At 33.1% G+C, this 20,707-nt stretch overlaps 1 protein-coding gene across 1 annotated transcript in view; it reads right to left on the reverse strand.

Moving 5' to 3' along the window:
* Positions 1–20,707, reverse strand: part of CCDC172 (coiled-coil domain containing 172) — a 335,882-nt gene that overhangs the window by 15,608 nt on the left and 299,567 nt on the right. The window contains exons 7-8 of the mRNA XM_082423434.1: positions 16,518–16,619; positions 16,053–16,155 (exon numbers count right to left, since the gene is read on the reverse strand). Of these exons, the coding sequence (XP_082279560.1) occupies positions 16,053–16,155; positions 16,518–16,619 (205 nt within the window). The remainder of the gene's footprint in view (positions 1–16,052; positions 16,156–16,517; positions 16,620–20,707) is intronic.

A 20,707-nucleotide genomic window follows, 5' to 3' on the forward strand; every position in this document is an offset into this window, starting at 1 on the left:
AAAAAAATCATGATTTAAAAAAATGGTGGGCTTCCCTGGTGGCACAGCGGTTGAGAATCTTCCTGCCAATGCAGGGGACACGGGTTCGAGCCCTGGTTCGGGAAGATCCCACATGCCACGGAGCAACTAGGCCCGTGAGCCACAATTACTGAGCCTGCGCGTCTGGAGCCTGTGCTCCGCAACAAGAGAGGCCGCGATAGTGAGAGGCCCGCGCACCGCGATGAAGAGTGGCCCCCGCTTGCCGCAACTGGAGAAAGCCCTCGCACAGAAACGAAGACCCAACACAGCCATAAGTAAATAAATAAATAAATAAAATTTTTTTTTAAAAAATGGTATTTTTATTTCTGTCCATTTAAAGTATTCAGAAGCAATGACACCCAGTAGTAACAAGCACATCTAGCATGCTAATCTTAGTTTCTAAAACCAGTACCAACTAAAAGATACCAGGACTCCTTGAAATAATTGGTCCCAGGGCTGAGGTAGGTATTATAATATACAAAGTGAGCCTAGAATATTTTGTTGCACAAGAGGGAAGGAAAGTGACCAAAAACTGATGGGAACATGTCAAAAGACACAAAAATTGAGTTCAAGGGACTGCATCTAGCCAAATCTGGGACAATTTGAGCATCAAAAATAGTGACAATAATGTATTATAACACATGAAATAAAAAAGAAATCCATGAATCCATAGAAAATCTTAAAAAGGAGAAATTAAAAGGATGGGATAAGAGGAAGGGGAACTTCTGTCTTTTTTCCCCCCAGAATTTTACTAGCTAATAAAAGAAGAGGGAATTCCATTATTAGAAAGTTGCCACTTTGCAGCCACCAGTGTAATAACTGACTCAGGGAAGAATCATTAGTGGACACTAAAATGATCGCATGAAAAGTTATTGGGAAAGAGGCTATGCAAAAGGTCTCAGGGTCATCCCCTATATCACTTAGTAAATATCCATGGAAAAGAATATTTTCTCACTGGAGAAATCTGACAGACACAATCTTATCTAAGGGATCAAACCTAACATAACTGAAAATGAAACAAACTGACATTATATACCTTCTGATGCAATGCTCTGAGGACACAATATTACTTATATATTATTCTTGCCCAAAATTATTTAACCTGAATCTAATCTCAGAGGAACAAATAAATCTAAATTGAAGGACATTTTACAAAACAACTGGCCTAGACTCTTAAAAAAAAAAGAAAATGTAACTATAAAGAATGTACAAAGAACTCATACAACTCAACATCAAAAAAACAAACAACTTGATTAAAAAACAGGCAAAGGATCTGAACAGACATATTTTTTCCAAAGAAGACATACAGATGGCCAATAGGCACATGAGAAGATGCTCAACATCACTAATCACCATGGAAATGCAAATCAAAGCCACAACGGGCTATCACCTCAAACCTGTCAGAATGGCTAAAAGACAAAAAATAACAAGTGTTGGCTAGGATGTGGACAAAAGTGAACCCTTATGCACGGTTGGTGGAAATGTAAATTGGTACAACCACTGGAAAACAGTAGAGGATTTTTCAAAAAATTAAAAATAGAACTGCCATATGATTCCAAACTTGCACTCCTGGGTATTTATCTTAAGAAAATGAAAACACTAATTAGAAAACATAGATGCACCCCTATATTCATTGCAGTATTATTTACAATAGCTAAGATATGGAAGCAACCTAAGTGCCCATCAATAGATGAATGGATAAAGAAATTGTAGCGTATGTGTGTGTGTGTGTCTATATATATATATATATATTTAGCCATAAAAAAATGAAATCTTGCCATTTGCAACAACATGGATGGACCCAGAGGGTATTATGCTAAGTGAAATACGTCAGACAGAGAAAGACAAATATTGTATGATTTCACTTATATGTGGAATCTAAAAAAACAAAACAAATGAGCAAACATGACAAAACAGAAACAGAGTTACAGGCATGGAGGTAGTTGACAGACAGGAGGGCGATGGTGGAAGGAAAGAAATAGGTGAAGGAGATTTAGAGGTACAAACTTCCACAGTTGCAAAATAAATGCATCACAGGTATGGAATGTACAGTGTGGAGAAAATAGTCAATTACTATGTAATATCTTTGTATGGTGACATAGCATAACTAGACTTATCGTGGTGATCATTTTGATACAGAAATATCAAATCACAGGAAATAATAAAGTACTGTAGGTTAATTATACTTCAAAAACAAAGAAACTCATAAAAAAAGAGATCAAATTTGTGGTTACCAGAGGCAGGGGTTGCGGGGAGGGGGAACTGGATGAAAGCAGTCAAAAAGTACAAAATTCCAATTATAAGATAAATAAACACCATGGATATAATGTACAACATGACAAATATAATGAACACTGCTGTATGTTACATATGAAAATTGTTAAGAGACTAAATCCTGAGTTCTCATCACAAGGAAAAAATTTTTTTCTATTCTTTAATTTCACATCTATATGAGATAATGGGTGTTCACTAAACTGTGAACCATTTCATGATGTATGTAAGTCAAATCATTATGTTGTATACCTTAAACTTATACAGCGCTGTATGTCCATCTTATCTCAATAAAACCGGAAGAAAAAAGATAAAAGGAGAAATATAAATGTAGACTGTGTATTAGATAACAGTACTGTATCAACGTTAAATTTATTAAGTATGTTAGTTACATTGTGTTGATGTAGAAGACTATCCATGTTCTCAGGAGATACATATGGAAGTATTTAGGGATGAAGTGTTGTTATATCTGCAACTTAACCTGAAATGATGCAGCAAGATAGATGAATAAAGGGATTTATAGGTATGCACTGAACTATTACATTTTTTTATAAATTTAAAATATTTCAAAATGAAACTTAGGGATAAAAAGTGCCCTCGCCCCAAAATGAGAAAATACAGTGAATAATTTTATGCCATAAACTTGAAAACTTAGGTGAAATGGACAATATTCTAGTAAAATATAACTTTCAATATTTATCTAGAAGAAATAGAAAGACTGAATAATACTATAACTTAAGGAAAATCAAATAACTGGTCCAAAAGTTCCTACAAAGAAAACACTAGGTCCAAGTGGGTTAAGAAGTCAAACCTACTAAAAAACATCAAAATTTCAAGGAATAGATCATCCTAATCTTATATAAAATCTTCCAGATAATAGAAAAAGAAATAATATCCCATCCCCATATTCATTTTATGAGACCCGTATTGTCTTGATACTGAAACCATACAATAGTACAAAAAGAAAAAAAATCAAGTCAATCTCATTCATAAATATAAATGCAAAATCTTAAAATATTAGCAAAACACAAGAGCAGTATGCCAAGAAATATACACCATGACCAAGTTGAGTTATCCCAGGAATGTGAAGATAGTTTAATATTTGTATATTCATAAGTGCTATTCATCACATTAACGGATTAAAGAATAATATGTAAGATGTTCTCAATATATGCAGAATAACATTTTTTATAAAATTTAACACCCATTCAAGACTAAAAAAGAAAAAACTAAACTCTTAGCAAACTAGGAAAAGAAGACAATTGCTTTAATCACATGAAGTATATGTACATAAAACTCTCAACAAAACATTCATAATAGGAAAAAAAAATGAAAGCTTTCCTTTTAAAATCAGCTACAAGGTAAGGATCCTCTCCATCACTGTTTTTATTCAACATTGTATTGGAGTCCCAATCTACCGCAAGAAGACAAGTAAAGAAGTTAAAGTTATAGTGACTATAAAGAAAGAACAGGGACTTCCCTGACGGCACAGTGGTTAAGAATCTGCCTGCCAATGCAGGGGACACAGGTTCAAACCCTGGTCCGGGAAGATCCCACATGCCGCGGAGCAACTAAGCCCGTACGCCACAACTACTGAGCCTGTGCTCTAGAGCCCCCGAGCCACAACTACTGAGTCTGCATGCCACAACTACTGAAGCCCATGAGCCTAGAGCCTATGCTCCGCAACAAGAGAAGTCACTGCAATAAGCCTGTGCACCACAAGGAAGAGTCGTTCCTGCTCACCGCAACTAGAGAAAGCCCGTGCACAGCAAAGAAGACCCAGTGCAGCCAAGAATAAACAAATAAATAAATTTTAAAAAAAGAAAGAACAAAGCTATTTTTTACAGATGTCATTGTAGTGGATGGTTGGCTGTATATACAACTATATTCAGTATTCCTCCCTATAGGATGTTACCTTTCTGCCCTATTGATTTAGAGTTTGGCCATATGACTTGTTTTCGCCCATAAAATATAACCACATGTAATTTTTTTCTCTTCTGAGCAGAAGCTTTAAGAGCAGATGTATGCTTCATCATGATCTCTTTTATTTATGCCATGAAATTGTCTATATCCCAAATAGGGTCTGCTCCTTCACACTTGGTCACAGAATAAAGATGAGGAGGAAAAGTGTGGCTAACTCTCGAAGGACATGTAGTATGAGCAAGAAATTGTTGTAAATCACTGAGATTTGGGGGTTGTTAGCCTCTGAAGCATAATTTAGTCTAAGTCCCGGAAAAAAAATATTAAAAAATAATCAGAAAGTTACTAGGAATTGAGCATCAGTGGCCACTAACATCCAAAAAAAAAGAGAGAGAGGGACTAGGCATTATAATCCTTCAAATAAAAAAACAGACCATCACCTTTGATATAGTTTTGTCAAAAAATTTCAGCCTGAATTTGATAAAGCCTCTAGATTCAATTATCATTTTACAGAAAATATAAGTGAAACGAACATATTTAACCATACAGTGGCAATATAATCACCAACAACCAAAATGCTGGAAACTATAAAGCATAAAAAATTTAATTTCCTCAACAAATAAATTACAAGTTAAAAAAACAAAAAAGAAGGAGGAAGCTTCTAGATTAAAAGAGATTTAAAATATCAGCTGCTTGTCATGGGTGGACCTTATTTGGAACGTAATTCACACAAACAAAAAATGACATTTATAAATAACTGGAAATATGAACATTGACTTGATATTTGATGATATCAATTATTTGCTGTCAATTATTTTATGTGTAATAATGGACTCTAGTTATTTTTTTAAGTCCTTTTTTTAAGAGAGACATAATAAGATAATAATATGATGTGTATGATTTGTTTCAAGTACTATAAGACAAATGAATAGAAATATAGGTGAAACAAGACTGGCCATATATTGATAACTGTTAAAGTTGAGTATAAGTATATAGGATTCACTATATTTTTCTTTTTTACTTTTGTATGTGCTTTAAATGTTCTATAATAATTTTTTTAAGAAATAGAGTTTAACAAAGATAGTGGCCAAAAAGTCAACATAACAAAAATCCATTATATTTCCATGCACCAGCAATAAACAGAACATTGATGTCATTAAAAAAAAAAACACCATTTACAACATCTAAACTACAAGATATCTAAAAATAAAACCCACAAAAGATGTGCAAGATTGATAAACAGAACATTAAAAAATTTTATTAAAAGATTAAATAAGACAATAAATCGATATATCCTAAGTTTATAGATGGGAAGTCTCAGTTTAACAAAGGTGTAAAATCTCTCAAAAGTGACTACAGAATGAGTAGAATCACAAGAGATTTTCATGGATATGATAAGTTGGTTCAGAAATGTGTATAAAAAGCAAAGGGTCAAGTATAGCCAAGACATTCTTGATGAAGACAAAGAAGGATAAAGGGAGGTATGCTGCCTTACATCAAGATTCCTTATAAAGTAACAGTAATTAAATAGTTAAAACTGAATAGTATGCATTTAGTAGTAATTAAGACAGTTTTGAAAGAAATGAATAAATTGACCAATGAAAAAGAATAGGAAATAGAAACTTGAAATAGATCCATAAATATATTATTTTTTTTTTTATAAAAGATGTGGTATTGTAAATCACTAGAGGAAAGAGAAACCATTCAATAAATGATGCTGGGACAACTGGTTAACAGGTGGAAAAAACATGTACCTTACTGTGAATGTAAACAAAAATCAATTCCAAATAAACTAAAAGCCTAAATATGTAACACAAACCTTAAAAATTATTAGAGAAAATATAGGAGAATAACCTTCTGATCTTGGGTAAGGAAAGAGTTCTTAAAAAAAAGACAAAAATGATAACTATAAAAAGAAATGACTGATAATTTCAACCACAGTAAAAGTAGGAAATCTATTCAAGCACAAATGCATAAAGAACACCAAAAACAAGCAAACAAACAAAAAACTTCTTAAGTTGGAAGAGGATATTTTCTATGCATAACAGACAAAATCCAGAACTGTTAAAAAACTAAAAATAAAAAAACTTCTGGAAATCAATAAGAAAAAGAAAAATTACCCAAACACCCAGTGGCAAAATAATTGAGGCATTTTACAGAAAAGGAAACACGTGGCCCATAAACAGATGAGAAGGTAACCAAACACACAGGTAGTCAGGGCAGTACAAATTAGCCACAAAATACCATTTTATGCCCACAAGATTGGCAAAATTTAAGAAGTCTGAAAATAAAGCATTGAAGAGAACGGATATCAATGGGGAATTTTATAATGTGCCAATGGAAGTATAAATTGGTTTAATCACTTTGAAAGATAGTTTGTTGCTATCTTGTAAAGTTCAACATTTATATGCCTTATACTCAGCAATTCCACCAGGCATATATCCTACAAAAACTCTTGCACATGTGCACAAGGATGATCAAAACAACACTGTTTGCAACAACAAAAACTGAAAACAACCCAAATGTGCATTAAAAAGGGAAAAAAATCTGGCATATTCACATATCTACACTCAATAACATGGACAAAGTTTAGAAACGATGTTGAATAAAAAACAAGGCCCACAACTCAAAAACACGCAAAAATAACCAATATATTATTTTGGCATGCATATAAATGACAGGTAGATCACATATATACATACATGATATAAATTTTAATAAATCATAAAGTAACAAAGAAAATTACACATAAGCAGAAATGAATCAAGTAAGTCATATCACACACACGCACACACAAACACACGAAAATGAAACAAAATGTAGGACAGCAATTACATCTGAGGTAAAGAAGGGAGTGTGGGTTAACAGAGGATCCCATAGCAAGATATTGGTAATGTTCTAGTTTAGTTCACAGGTGCTCAGTATATTATTATACTTTAGAACTTACATATAGTTAGGGAAAAAAACATAATAGTTATAAGGATGGATGGAGAAACAATACCTCATATATGTGAAGTTCATTGTCTTCTGAACTTGTAGGAATTTAATAGTGAATAAAAATTCTGATGGAATGCTCAAGTTGGAAAGATAGAACAAGTTATTAATTTGGAGCATTAGATGTTTACACAAGCATAAAATCCCTTGTAATAAATATTTTTAAAGAGTAAGTGGAAAGTTAAATGGAGAGTTACAATATACTGTAGATGCTGCTATGCAATGTACATAAGGTTTCATTTTAATATATTTATCTTTCCAAATACAGTGATAGGGATCTTTCTTCCCACCATACCATCATACTTGCCCTGTCCCCTTTCAGTTCAAATGGACTACAGGTCGGTAAGAGCTCTCAAGCCCATCAGAATTGGATGGTGACCACTTCCCCTTTTAGTTAGCTAACGAGAAGGATGAGAGACTACTGAAATTAAGGACGGCATTTAGAATGAATTATAGGAAGTATCTCACTATTCAGCATATAATCAAGCTGTAGAATTTAGATCTGCACTTAAAGATTACTGTTGCTAGCTTTAAAAGAGGCTAGATGCTAATGGTATGAATATAATGTATTTGCAGCTAGGCCAAAGCTATATAATGGTAAGCAGATCTCATGCTTCAGTGCATAGACTGATTGCCTACAGGAGTCAAGAAGAACTTCCTTCACCTACTGCACAATAACTAAGGGCAGTGTGCATTGTTATTGCCACCTTTCTCCAAATCATCAGATATTGATGAGGATGGGCCAACATTGCTAGTTAGTTTAGCAAAATGTGTGTTCCATGTATTTTTATGATATCCTGCACCATTTCATTTTTTTGTTACCTCTAAGTGCCATAGAAAAGCCTTAACTAAAAGAACACTCTTTTTAGCTATAGAAATGTAAAAAGTACTATTTAATTAGAAAGAAGGACAATTTTTACCCAAAGTCCTACTACACAAACTCAATGCTATTAAAATTTAGGTATACTTTGTCTAGGTCTTTTGTTTCTATGTGATAGTGATTATGTAATCTTGCCTCTTAGTTTTTTTCTTTTGCTTAATGCTATCATATACATTTCCCCCAGTTAATTACACATGCCAATTAATACCATTTAAGATAAATATATAGTAGTCCAAGTGGTTACACCACAGTTAATTTAATCATTCATTTATAGTACAGCATTTAAGTTGTTCCTATTTTTATTCTACTATAAATAACATTTCTATGAACACCTTTGTACATAAAACTTCCTCTGTACTTGGAATTATTTCCCTTGGGATAGAGCTCATAAGTGGAATTATTGCATTAAATGGCATAAACATTTTAAAGATGCTTACAATAATTTGCATTCATCAAATTACATTCCAAATATATGCAGTGTATACAGCCACAGCAATGGATGAATTATCTCTGTACCACACTGTTGCCAATTTTGATTATGGTCATTTAAGTATGTCTTTCAAAATCTGATAGAAAATTGATATTCAGTAGTTTTAATCTGTACTTAATTGATAAGCAGTATAACTGAATTACCTTGTCTTATTCATCTTGGTATCTCTAGTAACTTGCATAGTGTATGGAACAAAGCAAGTGTTTAATACATGTTTGCTGGATGAATACATGAATTAAAAACTATTGATTTTTAGTGTCTTCTTACTGACTTTTTTATCGGTTAATTGTTTGATAAACTGTTATCCTTTGTCATAAGTACTAAAGATTTCACCCAGATTATCATTCAATGTTGATGACATTTTTGACACATGGAATTTTAAATCTTATGTGTTAAGTCTATTAATCTTATCCTTTTTGGTTTCCTTAATCACACTAAAGGTTTAATAAGCAGTCCTTCCTACTTTTCACTTTTTTCATGGCTTGATTTTTAAAATATTATTTCTCTATAGTAATTCATATGAAAATTATTTCAGTGCCATTTAAACACAAAATACTCCTTTTTAAAGATATATATGTCATTCTCTTTCATACCCAATTTATTTCTGAGAGTGGGTTTGAAAGTTGATTGTGTGAAAGTAGAATTTCAATTTTCTAATTATGTCTTCCTTCAGTCCAGGCCACCAGCAGACAGGTAGGAACTTTTACAGGTGTGTAAGTAAGGCTGAACTTGAGAGGTCTACTGAGAAGGAGGTAAAAGAGAGAGGGGTCCTACCAGCATCTCCGTTACTCCAAATCCTGGGTTGGGTGGCATCTCCTTTTACCACATATTTTCTATTATCTTCCTCATCCCCACACCAAAAGGGGTTGTTTGTAAGGGTAAACATATGAAAATGAAAAAAAAAATCTGCATAATGATATCAAAGATACAAATGAATTTGGGAAATGATTAATATTATATATGGCTCATATAATAAGCAAAATTACTTCAATGTTTGGTACCTTTGCAAATAGGCACATTTATATCAGAATATAACATTTAAAATAATCAACTGATTTCTACCATAAAAATTTCCCTTGTATTTACTTAGAAGCTTTAATAACTACAGCGTGTGCCGAGAATTCACAAAACAGGGGATCTCTATTAGCTTGAAGGCTACATAATCAATGCTGTAGAGGCACTTCTGTTAGTGAATAAATGATGAAGTTTTACCAGAAAAGATGCAGAGTCAACAGAAATATTCAACAAAATACATAGCTAAGAATGATCCTGGAATTAAATGGGGATTTTCACATCTTATAAATGTTAAAAAAAAGAGACAGATGATATGGGTTGGTTACATACACATAATTTTTGACTAGTATTTTCCAGAAGCTTTAGAACTGAGATCTTGTTACACTTGTCCACTTTGAGTTCATTCCTGTTGATAACACAGAGTACTGCAAAGTAAGTGTGCATTATTTTCTCAATATAGACTGGATAACAATTCTTATTACTCTGCTAAATGATGATTATCCTAAATAATGTTACACAAACACTCCCACAAGTATTTAAGGATACATTTATAAAAGTGTTTCTAATTATGAATATTTAAGAACTCATACATCCATCAGTGGGAGGAAGGTTACAAAATATGGCATCTCCATACACTGGCATTAAAAGGAATAAAGTTGATTAGTACATATTAATGAGAAATGTCTGTATTTTCTAAGTAATAAAGCAAACTACAGACCAGTACGTGTGATCCTATCTTATTGCTAAACACACACGTGCATGCGTGTGCACAGGTGTATGTGGGCTTGCAAACTCTGAAAGGATATATGCAAAACTTTTAACACTGGTTACACCGAGGCTGGAGAAAGACAATGAGAAAGGAGACTGATGTTTTACATTTTTGTAATGTTTGAGTTTTTTATTTAATCAACATAGCCTACTCTCATAATTTAAAAGTATCTATACATATTTGGTAAAATAAAAAATACATACATATGTAAATATACAGATTTTTCTGTGTATCTTTTAGAGAGGTTAGAAGTATTTTAACATCATCATGTGCTTATACCTTCTTATAAATCTAAGGACCATCAATGTGACCTCTATGACCAACTTAACTGGATGACCTTTTCACTGAAGAGGCAACAGCACTGATTTACTACTTCATATAAATGCATTTAGAGTCTCTCAGTAGCAGGTGTATATTAACTTTTGTGCTGTTTCCATTGCAAACATGCTGTTCACAAAACCACTCTATCTTCAAATGTTCAGAAAGAAAATCCCATGCTGTTGACTTTGTAGCTTCATTCTGAAACAAACTTCCTGCTGTATTAAACAAGCATAAACATTGGTTATAAAAAGTGTAAAACCATTCTAAGAAGAAGTGTTGTAGGTAAAAAAAGTGCCTGAAATGTTTCAAGTTGTCTGGTATGTTACTATTGCAGTAAATAAAAAGTCATGATGAAGAACTGTATTTTGGTGACCCTGGTGTTGAGTAATAATAAAAAATAATAGGTGTTGAGAGTTTGAAGTGGTCCAGTATATAATGCTATTCTTTCCTACCTGAATTCTGCCCATCTGAGAAATAAGGAAGGTCAAGATGTCAAGTTTGCTACTAATATAGCAGAGACTGGAGAATGTGGCTTATATCTGCATGCAAAGGATTTACTAATACTGAACCCCAGAATTAGACTAATGTAACTCACACCATTAGAGACAGAATTGGATGCCACAAGCTTTCTTTCATGGAGTCCTATCACTGTAAAACTTAAGGGATAGAGGAGCAGAGTGGAACATACACTCTGAGGCAGGCCGTACTCCAGAGAGGTAAGGAAAAGAAAGCTGGGCTTCGGTTTATCCTTCCAAACTCACCAATCAGACTGAATCACTCCTCTCCACCTTAGAATAAGAAAGAAGGAGTTCTAGGGGGGACAACAAGGAGGGTTAAACCAGTAAAGCTTTTTCTTCATGGAAGAAAAAAACCAGGAGTGGAAAGAAGAATTCCATGGGGCTATCTCAGGGGTTAATATATACCATGTCTTTGCAAATAACATTGAAAATAGATGAGGAACTTTTATCTTCTTTGCAGTAAAAATAAAATATGTAGACTCAATCACTGGAACAAATATTTATTAAACACTAAGTGCCCTGGACTATGTTAGATTCAGACACTGATAGAAAAATGAAGAAGTAGTAGAGGGAGTTCCCAGTTAAGTGGGAGAGATTGATACACATAAATATCATAGAATATGATCAATGATATAACAGAATTATAAACATATTCTCTATGAACACAGAGAAAGGAACAGTAGAGGAACGCTTTCATAATTTATTACGTTCATTTATTCCTTCATTTATTTATTCAATACCTACTATATGCCAACCTCTGTACCAAGGTATTAGACCATGAGTATACAATGGTAAACAAAGTAGACAAGATCTTTCCCCTTACTGAGCACATGATGAGATAGACATAAATAAAATAAAGCACATAAATATGTAATTACAAAATGGAATCTGTGCTATCAAGGAAAAAATACAGTGTGTTATTAGGAAAAACAACAGGTTGTAAAATTTAGATCACAGGGATCCTTCTCTGAGGAAATATTTCAACTGAGATCTAAAGGATAGGGCATGTCCCACCAGGTAGGAGACAAGCAGGCAAGGGGCAAACAGATAACTTGAGGAGAAAGAAAGGCATAGATAAAGGTCTTAGGTGGAAGAAAGCTCGGAGTGCTTGAGGGAGCAGAGTGAGAAGGGGACCATGGTTGAAAATAACATCAGGGAGGTGGTCATATACCATATTGTGACGAGTCATGGATTTTAGGATGGTTTTAATAAGGGGGCTGACACTATTCAATTTATAATGCAATGAAGGTTGCAAGAGTGGATGACGGGAAAGCAGAGAGAGATTGTTACTGTGATCCAGGTGAGAGAGAGTAGTGGCTAGATCTAGGATGGTAGCCATGGAGAGAGAAGTGGAAGGATTCAAGAAATATTTTGGAGGTAAAAGCAACAAAACTTGGTGATGGACGGGGATAGGGTGAGAATGTTGAGATTTCTGAGCACATCAAACATGCCTGCTACATTTTGGGTTTACTCAGGAAAAATGACATGTGAGCTAGGCCTTGAAGACTAAATCAGATTTGTAACTAATAGAGAAAAAAGAGAAAGATACAGAGGTGTGAAGTCCTGTGGCATATTTGGAATTCCACAAATAGTATTCTGATGTGCTAGTAGAATAGAGTATGTGATAGACGTGCAGGGAGAGAGCACAGCTTATGTTTTTGTTTGTTTAATCAGGGCAGCATCACTTCAGGTCTATTTCTATGTTTATATTAAATTCTTGGGAATTCAGAACTGGAGCTTAGGTAGGAGGGATTAGTGACAAAGATTTGGAAATTATCTATGGATGATAACTCAAACTTTAGACCAGATGAGGTAGCCCATGGAGAGCACAAAGTAAGAAAACAATCAGTGACTAAACTTTAGGGAGCCTCTGCACTTAAGGACAGGCAGGAGAAAAACATGAGAAAGAAGCCTGAAAGGCATGAAATTCACATGGATAGTATGAAATAAAAATGAAATCTTAAGTAATTATACAATTATAATTATGTCTAATAATTACAGAGCATTTACTGTGTACCAAGCACTGTTGTAAGGGCTTTGTATATATTAAGACATTTAATTTTTGCTAGAGTCTTGTGAGGTAGGGCCATTATTAACCTCACTTTATAGATGTAGAGAATGAGGCATAGACCAGTTAAATTGCTTGTCCAAGGTCACTAACCTAGTAAATAGCAGAGCTGGGATTCAAAGGTGTTTGTAATCTTAACCTCTATGCTTACTGCCTCTCGAGACCCTGAGATTTAACATTTCTGTCCTCCCTGGACTATGCGAAAAAACTAGCTTGGTCTGTTATACAACCCTCAGGGACGTTTCTTAGAAATTAACACAACCTCTGGTTTAGGTATTAATCATAGCAATATTCTATAAGTTAGCTGCTTTAACATGTGTTAATTAATGAGCCCACACTCTTCACATTAGAATCTTTTAAATAAACAAACATCTTGTAATTTATAAATAGGGGAAGATTACCTAAAGCAGAGACCATTAAACTGTTGTGAATATAAAGTACTGGTTCTCAACCAGTACTTTATATTCACAACAGTTTAATGGTCTCTGCTTTATGTAACATAGATAGCTAGTGGGAAGCAGCCGCATAGCACAGGGAAATCAGCTCCGTGCTCTGTGACCGCCTAGAGGGCTGGGATAGGGAGGGTGGGAGGGAGACGCAAGAGGGAGGAGATATGGGGATATATGTATATGTACAGCTTATTCACTTTGTTATAAAGCAGAAACTAACACACCATTGTAAAGCAATTATACTCTAATAAAGGTGTTAAAAAAATAAATAAATAAAGTACTAGTTCTCTCCATTAATGGATGGCATTAAGTTAGAGTCCAACAACCAACCTGGACATGGCAGATTAACTTTATAAAAACATAATCATTACAAAAGAATTTCAATAATATAGACAGAATAAAATATGCATCAAAATTTTCTAATTACAAAAAGTAGAAACAATAAGTTCATAGAGATGAAGTATTAATTTTTTGTAATTAATTTTTTGTAATTAATTTTTTGTAACTTTTTGTAACCAGTAATTGCTTTCTTACTGGTTAAAGTTTAATAAAAGTAGAAGTACAATTATAATAACTTTAAAATAAAACTGGTTCTGAACTGGGGACAATTTTGCCCACCCGTCTCTGCCCAGGGGACATTCAGCAATATCTGGAGTCATTTTTGGTTTGTCACAACTGGGGGTGGGTGGTGCTACTGGCATCTAGTTGGTAGAGGCCAAGAATGCTAATAAATATCTTACACTGCATAGGACAGCTCTCCCACAGCAAAGAATATCCTGACCCCAAATCTCAACAGTGCCAAGGCTGAGAAACCCTGCTATAAAAATAGCATCTATACCAAGAGTAGTTAAACCTGAAAATTTAAGATAAAGGCAATTACTATAGAATTCAGTATACATTTGAACACACAGACGAAAAAGATTATTCTATTCCAAAATTTAGGGATAAAACCAACTTAATTTTGGCCTTAATGATGTTCAGTAAATATATCATTTCTTGCCATCATTAGCTCCTTGTTATTGCACTAATTATAAGACTGGTGGCCCTCTTTTCTAAAATCTTTACACTTAGTATTTTGACTCTGCTGTTCACACTTGAAATAACTTTTATGGAACATACCAGAAGGGAAACCAAGCTACACATATTAAAGAATTTAAAGTGGGAATTGATAAATATTGGCATTTCATTCAATAACTGCTAAAATGCAAAGAACGGACTAGGTATATTGATTGATGTTTCTTTCTATCCAAATTTCCTTTGTCACCATCTGTGAAGGAAAAGCTCTCTCTAACAGACTTTGTGTGTTTAATTTTAATCCAGGGCAAATTTTTATGACTGAGTGATAAACAAAACTGGAGTTCATATTGGAAGCCCCTTTACTACTAACTATAATGACACCAGTGGGCATTACCATTTTTAAAAGTGTAAAAAAATCAATGAGCAGACTGTCATTACAGAAACTCATTCTGCATCAAACATATCACCCAAGAGATTGATATTTCATGCTTATAAAACTTAACATAAAATTAAATTGCAGATATTTTCTCACAATCTACTAAAATTATGGCCTAAGGCAATACACTGCTAATATGAAGCATTTGTTCAGCTCTAGTGGACTTATTTCCTATATGATTTATGTGAAAGAAGTCTTCATTTGCCTCTACGTAGATTTGGTAATGAGGTTTCTGTTTCTTACATTAAATGTAGAAAGTATAGGAAGTTCTTTAAAATTAAGCCAGCAAATATAACACTGAATTATTAATAAATAACAGTGAAATTAATAAACTGGGGGTGGTGTTCTCCTTTGGTATATAATTATGTCATTTCAAACCTCAGCTATTCTTTCATTATCCAAATGCATTAAAAAAAAATCTCAATATTCCATACAGAAAATACATTTTCAATCTTTAGGCCCAAAACCAGAGTGACAGATTTCAAGTAAAATAGTAGACTGTGTTTTTTTCCCCTGAAATCTAGAAGGACAAAAAATAATTTCAATCATTTCACTCCAGAAAGTTAGGATAATAAAAAAGAGAGTCGTGGAAACAATACTATATCTTAATCTGTTAGGATATGAATAACTCTGAGACCATGAGGTATATGAAAAGATAAAATTGATTTCAACCTTATCAACCTGATGCATCGTGAAACTTATGTGTAGCACTTTCTAGCCAGTAAAGTGTTTGCTTATTAGTATGTTTCAGAATACACATAGAAGGAAATAATTTCTTAAACGAACTTAAAAAAGAAACAACTGTGCGTTTAGTTTTATGCTGAAATCTACTTGACAACTTGGAAAATTACCAGATTTTATACCGAAGTATAATAGGCAATTCTTACCTTAAGCATTCAGCATCATTTTGAGGCTTTTCACTGATTTTTATTTTTTCTGCCTCTAGGTACTTGGTAGTACAAACGGCTTCTTTTTTTTTATCTTCAAAACCTAAACAATTAAGAAAATTCTTACAATCTTTAAAAAATTAAACATAAAGGTTATCTTTATTCATTCATAAGAACAATACTCAATTTTAGTGCTTCATGTAAAATATATGTATTAGTGATTTTTATTTTTCTACTTTAATGTAGCAAATAAAGGCACACACAAAAAAAGATCTTAACAAAATTTGTGACATAAAAAATACCAGATCTAACACTGATCAGTTCAGTGCTTTACCTGTTCCTTTTTTACATCAATAGCAGCACTATATCCCAATAGGTGAATACATTTTGAAAGAATAATACTACCGTATAGTAGATATATAACAATATTCATCAGCAAAATAAACTAACTCATAAAGGTAATACCTTTAAGCTCTCTCTGCAAAGTAAATAATTCTTGTATCAATTCACTCTTTTGTTTTTGAAGTTCATTTAACTGGCCACTATCATGTTCCACTGACTTCATTTCTAGAAACAAATAGACAAAAACCAAAAAACATATTTTAACTATTTTAAGTTTTGCCTTATGTATGTCAGGAATGATTAACTTTTTCTTGTGTAGTAAAAATTTAAGCAGTATATGGTAAATTTTAAGTCCCAACAGCTTCCCTTGGCCACGTAGGAACTGTTTCTTAATAAACTGACCAGGATTATTTAAGCAACAACTGGATACAAAAGAACAAGTTAGTTGAGGGTTAGACTGCTGAAAGAGAATTCAAAATAGTGTCATATTACTAAGTAAAACAAGCTTCCCAATGAAATAAGAAAACTCTACTCTCTTTTTGGTTACCATGAACAATGCTGCTATGAACATTCATGTACAAGTTCTTATGCAGGCATATGGTTTCAATTATCTTGAAATACCAGGGAGTGGAATTGTGGGTCATAGGGTAACTCTAGGTGTAACATTTTGAGAAACTGTCAAACTGTTTTCCAAAGTAGTTGTATAATTGTACATTTCTACCAGCAATGTATGAGGTTTCCAATTTCTCCACAGCCTATCCAACTCTTATCTACTCCTTTATTATAGCCAGGCTAGTGGCATCTCATTGTGGTTTTGATTTGCATTTTCCTAATTATTTTGAACGTCTTTCATGTGGCCATTTGTATGCCTTTTTTGGATAAATGCCTTTTTAAATACTTTGTCCATTAAAAAAACTGGGTTTTCTTTTTATTGTTTAGTTGTAAGAGTTCTTTATATATTCTGGATGCTAGTCTCTTATTAGATACATGATTTGCCAATATTTTCTACAATTCTGTGGGTTGTCTTTTCACTTTTTTGATAGTGTCCTTTGAAACTCGAGTTTTAATTTTGATGAAGTCCAATTTATCTATTCTTTTGTTGCTTGTGAATACCTAGAAAACCATTTCCTAATCCTAAATTATGAAGATTTACAACTGTGTTTTATTCTAAGAGTTTTATATTTTTAGCTCTTACATATAGGTCTTTGATCTGTTTTGATTTAGTTTTTGTGTACAGTATGCGGTACATGTCCACATTCATTCTTTTGCATGGGGATATCCAGTTATCCTAGCACCTTTATTTAAAAAGACTATTCTTTTGCAAATGAATTGTCTTGGCATATGTGTAAAAATCAATAGACCATAAATGTATGGGTTTATTTTTGGATTCTCAATTATATTCCCTTGATCTATATGCCCATACTCATACCAGCACCTCACTGTCTTGATTACAGCAGCTTTGTTCTAAGTTTGAAATCAGGAAGTGTGAGTCTTCCAACTCTGTTCTTTTTCAAGTTTGTTTTGGCTATTATTGGTCCTTTGCATTTCTATAAATTTTAGGGTCAGATTGCAAAAAGCCAGCTAGAATATTTGATAGGGGTTATATTGAATCTGTAGATCACATTTGGGAGTATTGCCATCTTAACAATATTAGATCTTCCAATCCATCAACTTGGGATGACTTTCCATTTATTTAGGTCTTCTTTAATTTCCTTCAATGATGTTTTTTGTAGTCTTGAACTTTTGTTAAATGTATTCCTAAGTATTTTACTCTTTTTGATTGTAAATGGAATGTTCTTTAATTTAACTTACAAATTGTTCATTGCTAGTATATAGAAATATAATTGATTTGTATATATTGATCTAATATCCTGCAACCTTGCTGAACTTGTTTATTAGCTCAAATAGTTTTCCGGTGGATTCCTTAGGATTTCTATACACAAGATCATGTTATCTTCAAATAGAGATAGTTTTACTTCTTCCTTTCCAGTGTAGATGTCTTTTAATTCTTTTTCTTGCCTGATTGCCCAGGCTAAAATCTCTAGCAAAATGTTTGATAGAAGTAGTAGTAGTGGATATCTTTGTATTTTCCCAATCTTAGGTGAGGAATTTTCATTCTTTCATCATTAATAGCATTCGCCATGGGTTTTTCATAGATACCCTTTATCAGGTTGAGAATGGTCCCTTCTATGTCTACTGTATTGAATTTTTTTTTTAAACCATGAAAGGGTGTTGGATCTTGTCAAATGATTTTTCTGAATCTTTGATTATTTTTATATCTTTTATTTATCTCTTCATTATATTCATGGTCTTGAGTATATTTATAAGAATAATTTTAAGTCTTTCTCTGCTAATTGCATTATCTCTATGATTTCTAGAGGTGTTTCTATTGACCTAATTTCCTCCTTGCTATGAGTTACAACTGGCTTTTTCACATGTATAGTGATTTTTGATTGGATACTAGACATTGTGCTCACTATTTTCTTGAATGTTTGAATTTCGATCTCTTCCCTTAAAGCATGTTGGTGCTTGTTATTTAGCGGGCAGTTAGGTAACATGATTAAGTCCAAACCTTGCTTTTAAGATTTTTTTTAAAAGAGTGTGTCCAGAAGAGCCTTAAGTCTAAGGCTAATTTAATCTTGCTATTAAGGCAGGACTCTTCTGTTTAATGGGATCTTTCTATTCTGACAGGATGGAACATGAATGTCTCCTGTGTGAGCTCTTAGAATTGTTGACCTTATGACTCCTCAGCAGTTTTTCTTCACTCAGCCTAGTGGTTTTCCCGAATGTATGCACAGAGTAATATATAGCCAAAGGCTCAAAGCAACCTCTATGAAGATTTCTGGAGTTTTTTGTCTGTGTAGTTCTTTCCTCTCAAGTACATTGTCCTGAAAATTTCAGCTAACTCAGCCTCCCTGAACTCCAATCTTTGTTTCCTCAACTCAATCAGACCACTCTGCTTTGCTTAAGTTCCCCCTCTCAGTCCTGCTGTCAAAGAATTGCATCCAGGTAAAAAGCTAGGGTAATCATACCTCATGTGTTTCCCTTCTCGTAATCATAGTCTTGAACAGTCTCTTGTCCTCAATATGTAAAAATAGTTTTTAATATATTTTCTTCAGTTCTAGTTGTTTGTGTTGTGCTCCTTCCTGATTATAAGTGAAAGTTCTCCACATACTATTTAAATTATCCTTTTACTTGTCTATCTCCCATAGTAGACCATAAGCTCCTTAAAAACAGGAGCTTTCATTTATCTTTAAACTCCAATTCTTGTACAGTGCTTGTCATAACACATACAGAACACACAGCATGTGCTTAAGAGAGTGTGCTGAACTGAACTCAAATCATATAATTGAATTAAAAATTTTTATTATCCATGTTTTTAATTTAAAATGAACAGTTCTTTGAAAAAAATTAATAAACTCACATTTATGCTTCTGCTCCTTTAATAAATGAATATTTAAAATATAAACATAACTACATGCTAATAATTAAGAGAAGTATTCCAGGATACCATTACAATCTTTAAGAGATTTAAAAAGTGAAACAATATTTTATTCATTATTAACTGATTTATCAGACATTCTATGATAAAATGATAAAATATCTTTGTAAAACTTGGGCAAGAATGATAGAGAAATTTTGGACTTAAACATTCCTGAGGTAGAGAATGTATTATTTTTCTTAGTCCTAACTCTCTAGGCTAAATGGAAAAGGCATGGTTCCAAGACTGTTTCTTCCCTCCCAAAAAATAAGACAAGTGCATCAATTCCTTATGACACTTACACAACAGAAAGAATAAACACAATGTTTGTGGTAAAACTTTTTTCCCACTTTTCTACTGCCTCATTTTAATTTTGTTATTACTTTTATTTTTTAGCTTTATTGAGGTATAACTGATGTGGTGATAACTTTTTACTTCCTTCCACTGCTTAAAATCCAAGAAGTTCTAATCAAGCTAGGTTTTATGGCTATGAATATTAAACCAAATTAAGACAATGAAAATTCATTCCCATCTTTTGACATGTGAGTTTTCTTTCTCATATAACTGTACACACATTGCCTATCTTTAAAGAATACTAGCAAGCAAGGTGTGTAATATGCTTCCTCTTATCTAACATCCAAGAAAAACTGATTCACCAACTGGAAGAAATAAATAAGAGGGACATTTTGAGAAAAATGTTGTGACAATCATTATAGTCATTATTTTGAAGCCAAAAGTGATGGACCCTTTTATCTATGAATTATCAGATGTTCAAAATAAATAAACATTTATTAATTTCACAAATATATATTGAATACCAAATACCAATACT

Source organism: Balaenoptera physalus (assembly GCF_965194825.1).
Source record: "Balaenoptera physalus genome assembly, chromosome: 14".
Taxonomy (NCBI): domain Eukaryota; kingdom Metazoa; phylum Chordata; class Mammalia; order Artiodactyla; family Balaenopteridae; genus Balaenoptera; species Balaenoptera physalus.